At 39.8% G+C, this 14,774-nt stretch overlaps 1 protein-coding gene across 1 annotated transcript; it reads left to right on the top strand.

The window, feature by feature from the left end:
* Window positions 1–1,469: 1,469 nt before the first annotated feature.
* LOC114037776 (major histocompatibility complex class I-related gene protein-like) lies at window positions 1,470–10,982 on the top strand. Its single transcript, XM_027854733.1, has 5 exons — window positions 1,470–1,525; window positions 8,624–8,887; window positions 9,299–9,568; window positions 9,893–10,168; window positions 10,726–10,982. The coding sequence occupies exons 2-5, from the start codon at window positions 8,656–8,658 to the stop codon at window positions 10,872–10,874; spliced, it is 927 nt and encodes a 308-aa protein (XP_027710534.1). The 5' UTR covers window positions 1,470–1,525; window positions 8,624–8,655; the 3' UTR covers window positions 10,875–10,982.
* Window positions 10,983–14,774: the final 3,792 nt, after the last annotated feature.

Here is a 14,774-nt window from a genome sequence, read left to right as displayed (position 1 = left end):
TCATGAATCTTCTGGAGTTTTCTTAGATTCTTGCATTGCTGTGAAGAGCCAAGTCTATCAAAGCCAGTTATCCCATAATGTGGTTGTTACTGTGTACAATGTTCTCCTGGTTCTGCTCATTTCACTCTGCATCAGTTCATGTAAGTCTTTCCAAGGTTTTTTAAAGTCTGCCTGCTCATCATTTCTTACAGCACAATAGTATTCCTTTACATTCATATACCACAACTTATTCAATCATTCCCCAATTGATGGGCCAAATTGAAAACACAAGGAATATAGTAGCTAAATTCCAAAACTACCAGGTCAAAGAGAAAATACTGCAAGCAGCCAGAAAGAAACAATTTAAACATCATGGAACCAGGATTATGCAGGACCTTGCAGCTTCTACATTAAAAGATTGGAGGGCATGGAATACAATATTCGGTAAAGCAAAGGAGCTTAGATTACAACCAAGGATCAACTACCCAGCGAAAGTGAACATATTCAGGGAAGGAGATGGACATTCAACAAAATAAAGAGAAGACTTCCAAACTTTCTTGATGAAAAGACCAGAGCTCAACAGAAATTTACCTTCAAATACAAAAAAACATAAAATACCTCATTGTATTTTTTCATTCTTTTGTTTCTGTTTGACTGATTCTTGCTCTCTCATAGAATCATTAGCTTCCACTTGCCCCATTCTAATTTTTAAGTTGTTTTCTTCTACTAGATTTTGTACCTCCTTTTTCATTTGGCCCAATTTACTTTTTAAGTTCTTCTCTTCAGTGAGTTTTTATGCCTCCTTTTCCTTTTGGCCAATTCTACTTTTTTTTTTTTTGCTAGGCAATGAAGTTAAGTGACTTGCCCAGAGTCACACAGCTAGCAAGTGTTATATGTCTGAGGCCGGGTTTGAACTCAGGTCCCCCTGACTTCAGGGTCAGTGCTCTATCCACTGCGCCACCTAGCTGCCCCCTAATTCTACTTTTTAAGAATTTGTTTTCTACAGTTAATTTTTGTCTTTCCTTTTCCAAGCTATTGACTCTCTCTTGCATACCTCCTATTTCTTTTCCCAATTTTTCTTCCACCTCTCTTATTTGACTTTTAAAATCCTTTTTGAGCTGTTCCAAGAAGGTTTTTTGGGCTTCAGACCAGTTCATATTCCCCTTTGAGGTTTTGTATATGGATGTATTAACAATGTTATCCTCTTCTGAATTTGTGACTTGATCTTCCCTTTCCCTAAAGTAGGAATCTATGGTCATTTTCCGTTTCTGCTTTTTGTTCATGATGTTTGCCTATTTTCTGACTTAAAAAAAAAAAATGTTGAGTTCTCCTGCTGGAATGAAGGGAGCACTTACGCAAGTTTCTTTTCCTGCTCACCCAGACCTTTCACTTGAATGTTTGACTCCACTTCGCCTGAGCCTTGCACAGGAATGTTTTGCTACCGATGGATTTCTGTTAGCCTGGAGCTTTTCTTCTGGAGTTGGGCTTACCAGAGTTGTGTTGAGGCACTGGTTGATTTTGCTGTTGGAGAAAGCCATTGCCTATGGTCATTTTCTAAACTGGTGTCTACCAGTTCCCCTTCCTGTATTGAGGCTTTGATGCGGTGGGGGTGGGGTGGGGGGGGTTCCTAGTGTTGGCACTTACCTGTTCTACCAACCTGGGTCTCAGGATTTCCCACTGGTATGCTGAGGTGGGCTTGCTGCTGGCTTGCTGGGATTCCTCCAATCTGAGCACCCCACAGTGAGAAAGCCCTTTCCTGTTAAACCCCCAAGTTTGTTGGGGTACAAGATTGCTGTGCCCTGTCTTTTTGCTGGCTCAGGGTTTTTTTCTGGGTCAATATTTTCTGGGCTTTCACAGGTCAATGAAGGAGGGAAAGAGCTATTTACTTCTTACTCCACCATCTTGGCTCTAGAACATTTATTCTTTACTATATCTATAGTTGTTGTTTTTGCATAAGTGTTTTCCTGTCAAAAGATTTTTCTGAGATGATAATGTGATTTTGGATGTTTTGATTTTTAATATGATTAATTATACTTGTTTTCCCAATGTTGATGCATTTTTGCACCCTTGGTATCAATCCCACTTGGTCATTATGTGTGATTTCTTGGATAAATCTCTATAGTTGGTTTGTTAGGATTTAAATGAAAATTTTTTTATTTCATTTCATTAATGATATTGGCTTCTAGTTTTATTTCTGTGTTTTATATTTCCTTGGCTTAGACATTAGGACTATATTTGTCTCATAAAAGAATTCTGTTTACATGCTTTCTTTCTCAGTTTTTGAGAATAATTTGTGAAGTATGGGCACCAACTGTTTTGTAAAAGTATGATACAAGTCTCCTATGAATCTATCAGGACTAGGAATATTTTTTTGGTAGTTCCTTTACAATTAGATGTATTTCCTTTTCTGATATTGGTTTATTTAAGATTTCTATTTGGTCTTCTGATAGTTTAGATTTTTTTATATCTTTGAAGGCATACTTCTATTTCTTTTGTGCTCTAAGTTGTTAGCATATAACTGTGCACAATATGTTCTAATTATTCTTTTTATTTCTTCTGTTTTTGGTGTGATTTAACATTGTCCATTTGCTATTTTATCGATTTTCTGCAACCTTCTTTTTAACCAGATTAGCTAAAGGTTTAGAATTTTATTAGTCTTTTCAAAGAACAAGTTTTTTGTTTTATTTCTTATTTCTAAGGTATTTATTCCAATTTATCAATTTCCCCCCTATTTTTGGTATTGTTTCTTTGTGAGGGAAACTAAGGAGAGATCCTCCGCAGGTCCCTCATGAAACTGCCTCATGACCTGACATAAAGAATGTACAGTGGAGTTAACATGCATGGAAATGAAACATTAAGTAACCAACAAACTATGTTACCTGGGAAAGCAATTCTTATCCCAAGGAACATTTTTCTTGAGAGAAGTGTGTAACTGTCCAAGGACCTGATCACTCCTTGGAGACTTACACAACAAACAGGTAATTGGGGCTCTGATCAAGCTGCCACCTTTGTTAGAATGTGTGCATATCCAGGACCTGAGCTCACCAAGGATATGTACACAAAACAAAATATTAAGATTATTTTTCCCTAGTTTACATAGATATAAAAGGGGCATCTGAAAGGGGATTTTTTGGATACTTTGATGTCAGAGATAGGGACTCCGAATCTCTGTTGTTCAAGGGCAGAACTCGAGCACGGCCCTCGTTGTTTAAGAGCAGAACATTGCTCTTTTGGTCTCCTGATCAGACCTCTTGATCGTCTCCAGTCTCCCCGGTCTTGTGGGTATTTGAGCTCACCTGGTCAGTGAGTGTGTAGCCTTGCTTTTCTTATTCCTCTTTTTCTTGATTTTAATTATTACTTATTACATTGAATGTTATTCTTATCTTTATATGCTTGTGTTGTTTTAATCATTATTAATCATTGTAAAATAAATGTGATTGTTAAGTTTGTACTGAGTGTCATTGTATCTTGAGATTCGAACCTAAAGTGAAAGGTACTGACTGCAGAGTCCATAATCCTTTCGATTACATTCTTTTATGCTTATTTTAGGTTTGCTTATTTGTTGACTTTCTGATTTTAAAAATGTATATTCCGTTCATTAATCTTCTATTTCTATTTATTAATCTATGTTTGTAAGGATATAATTTTCCCCTAAGTCCTGTTTTAGCTACCCCAGAAATTTTGATAGGTTGTTTCATCATTTTCTTTTACATAGTTATTTTCTTTTGAAATAGTTTTAAATTGTTCCTATGATTTATTCTTTGACCCACTCATTATTTAAGGTTTCATTAAGTCTCCATTTGAGTCTGTATCACGTTGTCCATGAACCAATTTCTATTTTCGTTGTTTGTGGTCTGTAAAGGATGCGTTAAAGTTTGCAAAATCTCTGTGCCCTATTATGTGTAGTACATGATTGGTTGCTTTGTTGATTTTCTTCATTTAAGAAGATACCTGAGCCCTCTTTCCTTCTTGCAGGTGAGAGGATGACAGCTCCATAATAGGTAATAATTCCATATATGTGTATGAGTGTGTGTAAATATATGTATTTCTCAAAAAATAAAGGGATAAGAATCCCTTTATCCCCTATTTTCCTGTAGGGTAAGATAGAGTTCCATGCCCAGGTGAGTGTATGTGTTACTCTCTCCTTAAGCCAAATCCCATGAGAGTAAGATTCTTTCATTACCATAAATTGAAAATCTTTAATGAGAGTCATCTATTGGGCCTGCGCCGGCCCTTGTTGAACTAAGCTGCGCTACCTAGCTGACCCTGGGCCTTGGGGAGGGGAGAAAGCCGCTGCAGGTGGTCGCGGGTGCATGTGGAACTTCAGGCTTCCTGCTCTAGGGGAGTACTGTTGGCTCTGCCACAACGATACTGGGGCGCACTGTTCTGGGGAGGAGGGCGAGGCTGCACAGGCTGCACCTGAGTGGAGTTCGAGTCCCAGCAGGGAATAGATGGGCAGAGGTCTCTGGGCAGGAAAGACGGAGCAAAGCTGTTTTATGCGGTGCTTAGCACAGTGCCTGGCCCAGAGCAGCCACTAATAAATGTCGATTCGTTGTGGATGCTTTGCTCGGTCAGCTAGCTGGCTCAGTGGATAGAGGGCTAGACCTGGAGTCAGGAAGAGCTGAGTTCAAGACCTTACTCACAAAGATAGTGGCTGTGTGTCAAGCCCCTTAACCTCTGTCTTCCATAGTTTCTCCATTTTACAGACGGAGAAACGGAGTCATTGTGAGGGTTAAATGAAATATTTGTAAAATGCTTTGCAAACCTTAAAACATTGTAAATGCCTATCTCAAAGCCTTTACTTAGAGTTTCAGATTTGAGAAATTAGATTCAATAACAGTCATTCAACAAACAGCACATGTTTGGTGCTGGGGGTATAAATACAAAGAATTTTTAAAATTTTCTGTTTACAAAATAGTGAAATACAAAATAATGCAGTCACTTGCAGCGGAGATCAGGGAGATGGTGTAGTTTAGGGACTTGGGGTCTGGCAGATGAGAGCCCCAGGGAGTGCCTGTCATAGGAGGAGGAGGCCAGGAGTTAAGAGAAGGAAGGGCTAGAATTGGCAGTGGCTCCTCCTTCTGGCCGGTTGTTGGCTGGAGGTGAGTGGAAAGAGGACAAAGGCATGAGTATATCTATGTCTACATCTATGTCTATGTCTATGTCTATGTCTATATCTATATCTATCTATCTATCTATCTATCTATCTATCATCTATCTATCTATCTGTATTTATGGATAATGAGTGTACCAGAACTGGAGAGGGTGGCCAGGGATGAGCTGTCATTAGAAGAAAACAGATTTGCATTTCTCCAGTTATTAGTGATTTAGAACATATTTTTCATATGACTATTGATAGCTTTGCTTTCCCATAAAACTGCCTGTTAGTATCATCAGACCACTTATCAATTGGGCAATGGCTCTGTTCTTATAATTTTGTTTGGCAATGTTCCCTATGTATGTGAGAAATGAGACCTCAGTTAGGTTGTTAGTTGGATGGGGTCTCTACTCTGTCCAACATAGGGATTTCCTCTCTCTACTTAGCTGAACAGAACCATGCTCAATTCTCTTTTCATATAAATCCCTTTGCTTCCTCCTTCTCCCTAGGAGGTAATAGAGCATAGGAAGCAGGATGTCATTGAGTCAGGTGGCTTTGTGTGTACTCCTGACCATTCTCTCCATTTCTTCATCTTGACTGTCCATCCTCCAGAGAACCAACTTTGTGGTCTCTTGAAGCTTGTGTTTTTCTGGAGAGGGAAAGATGATATGCTCATTTTCTACAGAAGAAACTGAGGTTCAGAGAGATTAAGTGACTTGGATAGAGGTCTTTGGTCTAAACATAGGAACTTTTTCTTCTCAACTGATGGCAACCATAATTAATTCCACTTTTACACATACAACCTTTACTTTTGGGTTGGGGGGTGGGAAAGACAGAGCCCAAGAGCTCTGATGGTGTTGAGTACAGATCAGTTAAATCACTAAGTGTGTATTAAGCGCCAACTATGTGCCAGGGCAGCTAGGTGGTGAAGTGGGTAGAGCACTGGGCCTGGAGTCAGAAAGATCTGAGAGGTTTGAATTCAAACCCAGAGTCAGATACTTACTAGCTGTATGATCCTGGGAAAGTTACTTAACCCATATTTGCCTCAGTTTCTCTTCTGTAAAATGGGCACACATTGGAGAAGGAAATGGCAAACCACTTCAGTACCTTTGCCAAGAAAAGCCTGGATGTAGGTCAAAGAGTCACTATGAGTTAGACTTGACTGAAAGACTGAACAACTGTCAAATGCCTGTAATTGTGTAGAATGCTAGGGATATAAAAAGAGACAAAAGACATTCCCTGCCCTTGAGGAGCTCACAGTGTAGTGGGGGAGAAAACAAGCAAACAAATATATCCAAACTATATACAAGATAAACAGGAAATAATAAACAGAGGGAAGGCACCAGAATTAAGAGGGATTGGAAAAAGCTTCCTGTAGAACATGGCATTTTAACTCGGACTTGAAGGAAGCCAGCAGGCTGAGAGGAGAAGGGAGAGCATTCTACACATGGCAGACAGCCAGGAAAAAATAATGGGGAGAGAGAGAAAATGAATTTTCAGCTTTCAATTGTCTTCCTCTTTCCACTTCCTCTGCCACACATTGAGAATACAGGAAAAACAAAACCTGTGTCAAATATTCATAGTCAAGCAAAACAAATTCCTGAATTGGCCAGGTCCAAAAGAAATATGCTTCCCTCTTCGCTCTGATTCCATCATGACCTGTCTGTTTGGAGATGGGGAGCATGTTTCATCATGAGTCCTCCGGAACTCCTGTTGGACCTAGTGTTGATCAGAATTCCTAAGTCTTTCAAAGTTGTTTGTCTTTACATTAGTATTATTGTTATCAATTGTTCTCCTGGTTCTCCTCCTTTCCCTTCGCATCTGTTCATACAAGTCTTCCCAGGTTTCTCTGAAACCCTTCATCATTTCTTACAGCACAATAATATTCCATCCCATTATTGACCTTAACTTATTTTCCTTTGTACATATTTGCTTGTAGGTTATTGCCCCATTCGAGTGTCATCTTTTTCTAAGCAGGGGCTAGGGTTTTTGTCATTGTTATTGTTGTTGCTTTCTTTGTATTATTCACTGCTTAGCACTGTGGTTGGAACCAAGTAGGTGACTGAGAAATTCATGTTGATTTCATTTGACTTTCCCTTGTAGAAGGAAACTGAAAGAATTAAGCTTTTCTCTATTTTTGAAAACAGTTCTTAATTTAGGAATTGATTGTACTTTGAATGTTTGATAGAAGTCATTTGTGATTGAGGGTATAACAGCTCATTAATAGTCTGTTTAATTTATTCTTAAGAGATTGCTTTATTTATGTTATCTCTTTCTTAGGTAACCACTTTGGACATTTTATGTATTTTTGTAAATATTCATAATTTATTTTATATTCTCAGTTTTGAGGGCAAATAGTTGAATGTAATGATCCTTGACAATTAATTTCATAGGCATTAGTGTCTTCTTTCTCATTTCTGATTTTGGTTATTTGGTTTTCTTTTCCCTTCTTTGTTCAAATTTTCTAATAGTTTATTAATTTTGTTAATCTCTTAAACAAATTCTTTGATTTATTAATCAATTGTTACTTGTGATTTTATGGATTTTCCCCCCTGTGATTTAGGTGAGAAGTATTTTTGAAGTGACACACACAAACATAGGTGTGTGTGTATTTTATATATATGTATATAATATTTAAAATAACAGGCAGACATAAGGTCTTTGGCATTGATAGCATAAGTAGACTATGTAAAGAAATGGTCCTGGACTGCAGAGATATAATAAAGATGTAATTGGAATTGTCTAGGTGAATAATAAGTCCTTCAATTCAGTCTAGACAGGATTTCACAGAAATGATCATTTATGAGATGACAGGGAGGGAAGCTCAGTTTCTTCATCTGTAAAATGGGAGAATTATATTTGTAGTGCCAAACACAGGGAGTTTGTGAGGAAACCTGAAAAGTGTTATGGAAATACAAGCAATTATCATCATGGTGTCCATTTGAACTAGCGTAAGTGACATACAGTCTTTGATGTTTCTAGGCAGGGAACTGAAGTCTTGGACTGAGGAAATGGATAAAGAAGGTGACATCTCAGATAACTGGGGGGAAAATGGCAAGTGAATCCATGGGCACAGATTTTTGTTTCCCATGTCCTGGTGCCCAGTGAAAACCAGAGAGCTCTAGAACATCCCTTCTATCAGAGGGGTCGATAATGTTGCATGTGCAATATTACCAGAGAAGGCACTGAATGAGTGATCAAGATTGGAGGGTCCTAGCCAGTGACTCTATTTCCAAATCTTGAGTCAGAGTCAGAGTGGAGAGAGAAGGGAGCAGTGTTCTTTGAGTAGGGCGGTGAGTTATGTGTCGTTGTTCATAAAAAGGGAGAGGTAATTGGGATTGTGAGGATGGACAGAATGAGAAAGGGGTCAGATTCAGAAGCAGTGTATGGCTGGGTAAAGGATTTGAGGAGGAAGAGGGAGAACTGAAGATCAGCTTGGTGAAGACATTTTCCTGGATAGAGCAGAGGGAAGAGAATGAGGAGAGAGTGACTCCAATCTCCTGGTCAGGCATTTATTCCTGCTCTGCTCTTTTCTTTCTCTCTCAGAATCTCATCGTCTTCAATACAACTTATTTGCAATGGTCAGTTCTGATGGAGAACCCCCCTCATATTCAGCCCATGGCTACCTGGATGATGAATTGTTCCTTCATTATGACAGTGAGAGCCAGAGGCCAGAGCCTCGGGGCACCTGGTTGGATGGTCTTGTGGAAACAGACACTTGGAAGAAAGAGAAGAGCAATGTGAAAGAGATTGGACAGGACTTCAAAATAACTCTGAGACAAATCATGGACCAGAGCAACCTAAACACTGGTAAGTTTGGGGCTTAGGGCAGGGGCTGGATGAGTGTGGGATTCACCCTCCACAGAGATTGTGTGGTGTAGCGGTCAGGCTGCTGAAGTGGGAGTCAGAGGAACAGGATTTGAATCTCCACCTCTGTCTCTTACTACTTGCACCATCCTGAGCAAGCAATTTAACCTTCCTGGGCCTCAGTTTCCTCATTTTGTAATTAAGGATTCTAATTAGGGAATTCTAGTCCTAAATCTTTGATCCTATCAGGATGGGGAGAGGTGCTCTTTTTTCCCCATCCCTTTGTAAGAGAGTTTGTGGGCTCTTAGGATCTATTACAGGGAGGAGAGGAAGGAGCCTGGGGAAAGATTTTTCCAATTAGGTAAAAAGGGAGAACAGAGCCATGACCAGCCTGGTTTTGGGGATGGGGGTCAGGTTCTCACACCTTTCAGGAAACACTAGGCTGTGAACTCCATGAAGATGGTACCCGTAGAGGATTTTGGAAATACAGTTATGATGGAAGGGACTTCCTCATCTTGCAACCTGAGACACTCACCTGGAAAGCAGTCCATCCTGCTGCTGGCAATCTAAAGAATGCCCTTGAGGAAGAGCCAAGAGAAATAAAGATCAAGAAAGCAAAAACAGAAGGAGACTGTTGTGATCAACTTTTGAGTTACCTGAAATTTTGGCAGGAAAAAAAAGCAGGTACTGACGTAGGATAGTGGCCCTCACCTCTGACTGCCTTGAAAACTTCTCTCTCTGCCCCCAATTCCCTACCTGAGTTTTCTCCCTTCGTCTGTATGGGTAGGAAATCAGTCCTACCTTTGTCTGTAGACTCCCAGCATCCATGGGCTAATCTCCTTGGGGACCACTATGGGTATAGCTCACACACTCTTGTTCCTTGAGGAGCCTAGATGCTTGGGTACTAAAGTTCCTATGTGCCCTATTGTTGTTAATGGTGGTTTTGTCTCTCAGTAGGACAGAGGTTGCACCTTCACCTCTTCCTTCATTTTGTTCTCTTCCCCACAGCATTCCCTTTGCTGAATGTGACTCAAAAGGAGAACCGAGAGGGAAAGGTCACTCTGAGGTGTTGTGCTTACAGTTTTGTCCCTCGGGACATCAAGATGACCTGGCTGCAGAATGGGCATGCACTGAGCCACAGGGACCAGGAAGGAGGAATCATCCAGCCTAGTGGGGATGGCACGTACCAGACCTGGGTGTCTATAGATGTCCACCCTGAAGAGTCAAAATACACTTGCCATGTGGAACATCAGGGAAGGAACCAAACCATCTCTGTACCCTTGGGTAAGTAGTGGCACAGTCATAATCAAGAGATAGCTGGGGCTGGAGCCGGGGTCCTTGTTGGAAACTGAGCCTCAGTTTCCACATATGTCCAATGAAGTTGTTGGACACAACTATCTCTAGTCCCCTCCCGATTTTAAGAGTCCATGAGTCTAAGGGAGCTCCTATTTTCTTCCCCACCTTCAAGGTGTATGAAAGATTGCCCTAGTCAGAGTCCTGATACCATAACAAAGTTCCAAGATCCTCCCTTGTTGGAGTCAAGATTTCACTCAGTCCTATGGGATCCAAAAGGGTGATAGAGTAGAAAGTCTCCTGAGTCTTCTCAAAGTTAGGAGAGACCTGTCCTAGAGGCACAGGTCGACCACTTGCCATCTTTGTGACCATAGGCAAGGCCCTTGAACTTCCCGAGTCTCAGTTTCCACTTCTGTAAAACAAGGACAACAGGACGTACATGAACTACATAAGCTATACCTCAGGCTGGTTGTGAGGAAACTGCTTTGTCCCCCTTAAAGTGTTCCAGAAATGGGAGCTCTTATTCTCATCAAGGATGTCTCTTCCAGGTCCTGTTCCGGAAGCAAGCAGGGGATGTGGGTTCCTTGCTGCTCTGCCTTTGCTGGTGGTGTTACTGTTGCCTTTGTGCTATTTCTTTGTGGTGCCAGGTACAGAGAGAGAAGGCAGCAGCAGGATGGCCTCCCTGTATGAGCTATGATTCAGTGACTTCCAAAGCCTGTCCCTGGTTTGTGGGGCCTGCACTAGACTGTACTCCACTGTCAATCAGACTCATGTATAGTCATGTACTATACATGAAGTTTTTTCTTTTCTTTCTTTTTTTTTTTAAATTGTGCCAGTATTACTTAAAAATCATTTATTACTAAACTGTTTTTGGAAAGATTAGGATGCACAGAATACTCATAAATATACATTAAAATTGAATAGTCTAAATTGGTGCACATCATTTCTTTGTGACACTTTAGCGAATATTTTTGTGCTCTGAAAAATAAAGTTAACAGACTAGTTGTTATTGATTTGTACATTATAGTAGAAATATTACACTTGAGAAAATTTACTACAGTGTTGCAAAGTGTGTACTTACAAAATTTAATGTTCTGTATTCAAAGATTCTGTGCTGCTACTATTGGTTTTGTTATCTGACACACCATCCTCAGTGCCACTCATGTGGGATGTGTTTATTTCATTCTTGCTCTGCCACGGTGCATCATCTTCAGATCCATCTAGTGCATTCAAAATTCCCATCTTTTTGAAGTTTTTGACAACTGTTTTGTGTGGTATAAAGTCCCAACTGTTAATTACTAACATTGCATGTGTGCTGAGAATTCTAGGCTCACAGCTGACAATGTGCAAGTAATAAATGTGTATCCATATGCTACTGACCAATATATTGCTGCTCTGTTTCCTTTTTAAGTGGTGTGATGAATGGAATTTTACCATGTGATGATTACATGATAAAAGCTTATAAACCAATTTTTGAACTGGAAAAAAAAAACAAGTTTGCTACAATTATGCAATGGCGATGATTATGTGGTGAAATATGGTAACTCTGATAATGTTTCTCCTCTCTGGACAACAGAAATGACTCTCTTCATACCTTGATTTCAAATTTACAAATGAATGTACAGCCAGGATATTGTAGCTTGTCCCAGTTACATATTTTGATGCGTTTGTAATAATGATTTAGGCTCTGAAGAATGTTTGATATTATGTATATCCTTTGAACCAGCAATACCACTGCTAAGTCTGTATCCCAAAGAGATAAAAAATAAAGGGGGAAGGGGGAGAACCTATTTGTACAAAAATATTTATATCTTCTCTTTTTTGTGATGGCTAAGAATTGGAGATCGAGGGGATGCCCATAATGGCTGAACAATTAGCCATATCTGGATTGCTATGGAAACCTGCTGGCACCCCCCACAACAGCCCCAGCAGGGAGCTGTGGATGCCTGCACTCACTGGGTAGAAGGTGAAGGCAGCAAATGCTTGGTAGCTTTGGCTAGGGTTGATGCCTACATCTCCTAAGACCACCCTAGAGAGGATCTGCAACTCCTCAGAGAGCTCTGCTAGGCAGCTGTAGTTTCAGTACTGACAGAGCCACCTGAAGATGGGTTCTGGGAGGAGGTGACAGGACAGGGAAGTGCTAACAGGCCTGTTCAGGAAGTGACCAGGAAGCCTCTCCCATGCGCTGGACAAATCCTGCATCCTGCCACCACAGTGGAGGTGCCATTGCTTCTTTCTTCACCTGGTTTCAAGAAAACCGAGTAAATATGACAGCCCTGCCTGCAGACTCACATTCCTGTCCCAGGACCCATATTATTCTTGGGGTTAGGGAGTAAAAAGATGGAAAGACAGAAAAACAACTCTTCTTTTCATCCCCTACCTAGGTATACTCCAAAGCACACTTTATTCAGGAAGCCTTTCTCCTACACAAAATGATCTCTGTTCTACAGCAGAGATGTCAAACATGAATGAACCAGATTAAAACGTAATTGGGAAAAAATGACAAAATAAAAAAAAAAACACAACAGAACACAGAGAATGTTAATATGTGAATTTCTAAGTCAATATGCTGCTAGCAGAGATCCTTATTTACAGTTTAGTGGCTCCTGTTTCTATTTGAGTTTGATACCACTGTTCTAAAAGAACTTGGGTCAGCTGGGTGGTACAGTGGGGAGAGCACTGGGCCTAGAGTCAGGAAGACTCATCTTCCTGATTTCAATCTTGCCTCAAACATTTACCAGCTGTGTCACCCTATGTCAGTCACTTAACCCTACTTGCCTCAGTTTCCTCAGCTGAAAAATGAATTGGAGAAGGAAATGATAAACTACTTTATTTATTTTCTTTACCAAGAAAACCCCAAAATGGGTTCAGGAAGAAATTGGACATCACTGAACAACAACAAACATTTATATATTTTTGGTGAGGTGATTGGGATTAAGTGATTTGCCCAAGGTCACACAGCTAGTAAGTATGAAGTGTCTGAAGCTGGATTTGAACTCAGGTCTTCCTGACTCCAAGGCCAGAGGTCTACTCACTGCTCCACCTAACTGCCCCAACAAACAATATTCTAAAGCAGCACTGTTAAACTCAAACTGAAACCAATCCCTGAAGGCTGCTTATCAACTCAGATAACCACATTATCTACATTGTATTCTATTTTATTTATTTTGTCAATCATTTTGTTATGGTTGTTTAGTAACACAGTGGGTTTGCATCCCTCCTTAAGTACTTTGGAATCTAAACCAAAATACATTCCTTATCAGTTTTCTTCTTCCTTCCTTCCTTCCTCCCTCCCTCCCCCCTTTCTTTCTTTTTTTGTGAAATGAGTTCTTATCACAGAAACTGGGGTCCCCGGTTTATCAAGCACCAAGTTAACAGCCCACTTTATTAGAACTTTGGTCCTAGCCGAAATAGTTCCTATTAGAAATCTAGAGGTTGGGGGTTGGGGGTAGGAATGGCATTAGCGATGTTGAGAAAATAAGTGGCCAAACAATTTAGCAAACCAGTAGTGGAGGGACAGTCATTATGTATCTTTTTCATACAGTTACTAGTTTTCTGTAGCCGCAACCTGCTTTCTTTTGTCTCTTGGCCACATGCTAATTTGCATGGCTTTTATAAGATTTTGGGGAGACAGAAGGGATTCTTATATTGAGCCTTAAGAACAAACAAAGAAATAGAATAAAAATTATCTCATGCCAATTGTTTAAAGATGAGAGAACTCAATAGACAGAGAAGAGAAAGAAATCTAAATGAGATATCTTCTTACTAATCCTAGTGTGGGGAAAAGAGCACTACACTGGGCATTCAAGACACTTGGAGATATGGTTCTGCCCCCAACTGCCTCTGTGACCTTGGGCAAGTCATAGGCTTTGGTTTCCTTATCTGTAAAATGAGGAGGTTGTTCTAGGTGATCTCTCATCATTTCCAGCTTTCACATCCTATGTTTCCTCTCTCTTGGAAAGGGAGGAAGGGGAGATAGAAAGAAGTCATGGATGAATGTGACCAAGGCTTTTTAAGGACAGGACATATAATGAATTCTGATTAATTTTTTTAGAGGCCTACTCAAATGCTGTTTCCTCCAGGAAGCAGATCCTTCTCTGATCCTTTACAGTCAGTGATGAGCTTTCCCTCTTTGGTTTACAGCTCTCAAATACATATTCATTATTTTGAACTACAGTTATTTCAGTTTGTATCCTCTCACCTTAGGATATGTTAATCTCAGTGGGCGGAGAATCTAATTTATTTAAACCTTGTATTAATTGGATGAATACAATGCTTTGTACACTGTGCTTAAAAAATTGTTCATGACTTTTAAAAAAATAACCCCAAAGGCCTTTAATATTACTACACTTTTAATATACTTGTAATACTTTTAGGAAGGAATGCTTAAGTAATAAAATCTTTTGTGTACATGTTTAAGTAAACATCTTTTGTATAAATTCTTAGAAGGCCTGATAAATTTTATTTGTAAGCTAATGTATCATAATAATTTGATATTGATAACAATTGTGTCCAGACCTACTGTGATTAGTGAGACTTTATTGTTTAAGGAGATAGCTTTTTTGGGACCCTGAATAGTCTTTCTGAGTTTCATTCT

This window comes from Vombatus ursinus, unplaced genomic scaffold, assembly GCF_900497805.2.
Source record: "Vombatus ursinus unplaced genomic scaffold, bare-nosed wombat genome assembly UNPS02010548.1, whole genome shotgun sequence".
Classification (NCBI taxonomy): domain Eukaryota; kingdom Metazoa; phylum Chordata; class Mammalia; order Diprotodontia; family Vombatidae; genus Vombatus; species Vombatus ursinus.
Note: the sequence above shows the minus strand (reverse complement) of the source record. Positions and strands in the feature narration are given on the sequence as shown.

Bases quoted from the DNA above. Each gene is read 5' to 3' on its own strand.
- LOC114037776 (XM_027854733.1), top strand. From the start codon at position 8,656: ATGGTCAGTTCTGATGGAGAACCCCCCTCATATTCAGCCCATGGCTAC. The intron at 8,888-9,298 runs GTAAGTTTGGGG...GATGGGGGTCAG, and splicing joins CCAGAGCAACCTAAACACTG to GTTCTCACACCTTTCAGGAA. The intron at 10,169-10,725 runs GTAAGTAGTGGC...TGTCTCTTCCAG, and splicing joins AACCATCTCTGTACCCTTGG to GTCCTGTTCCGGAAGCAAGC.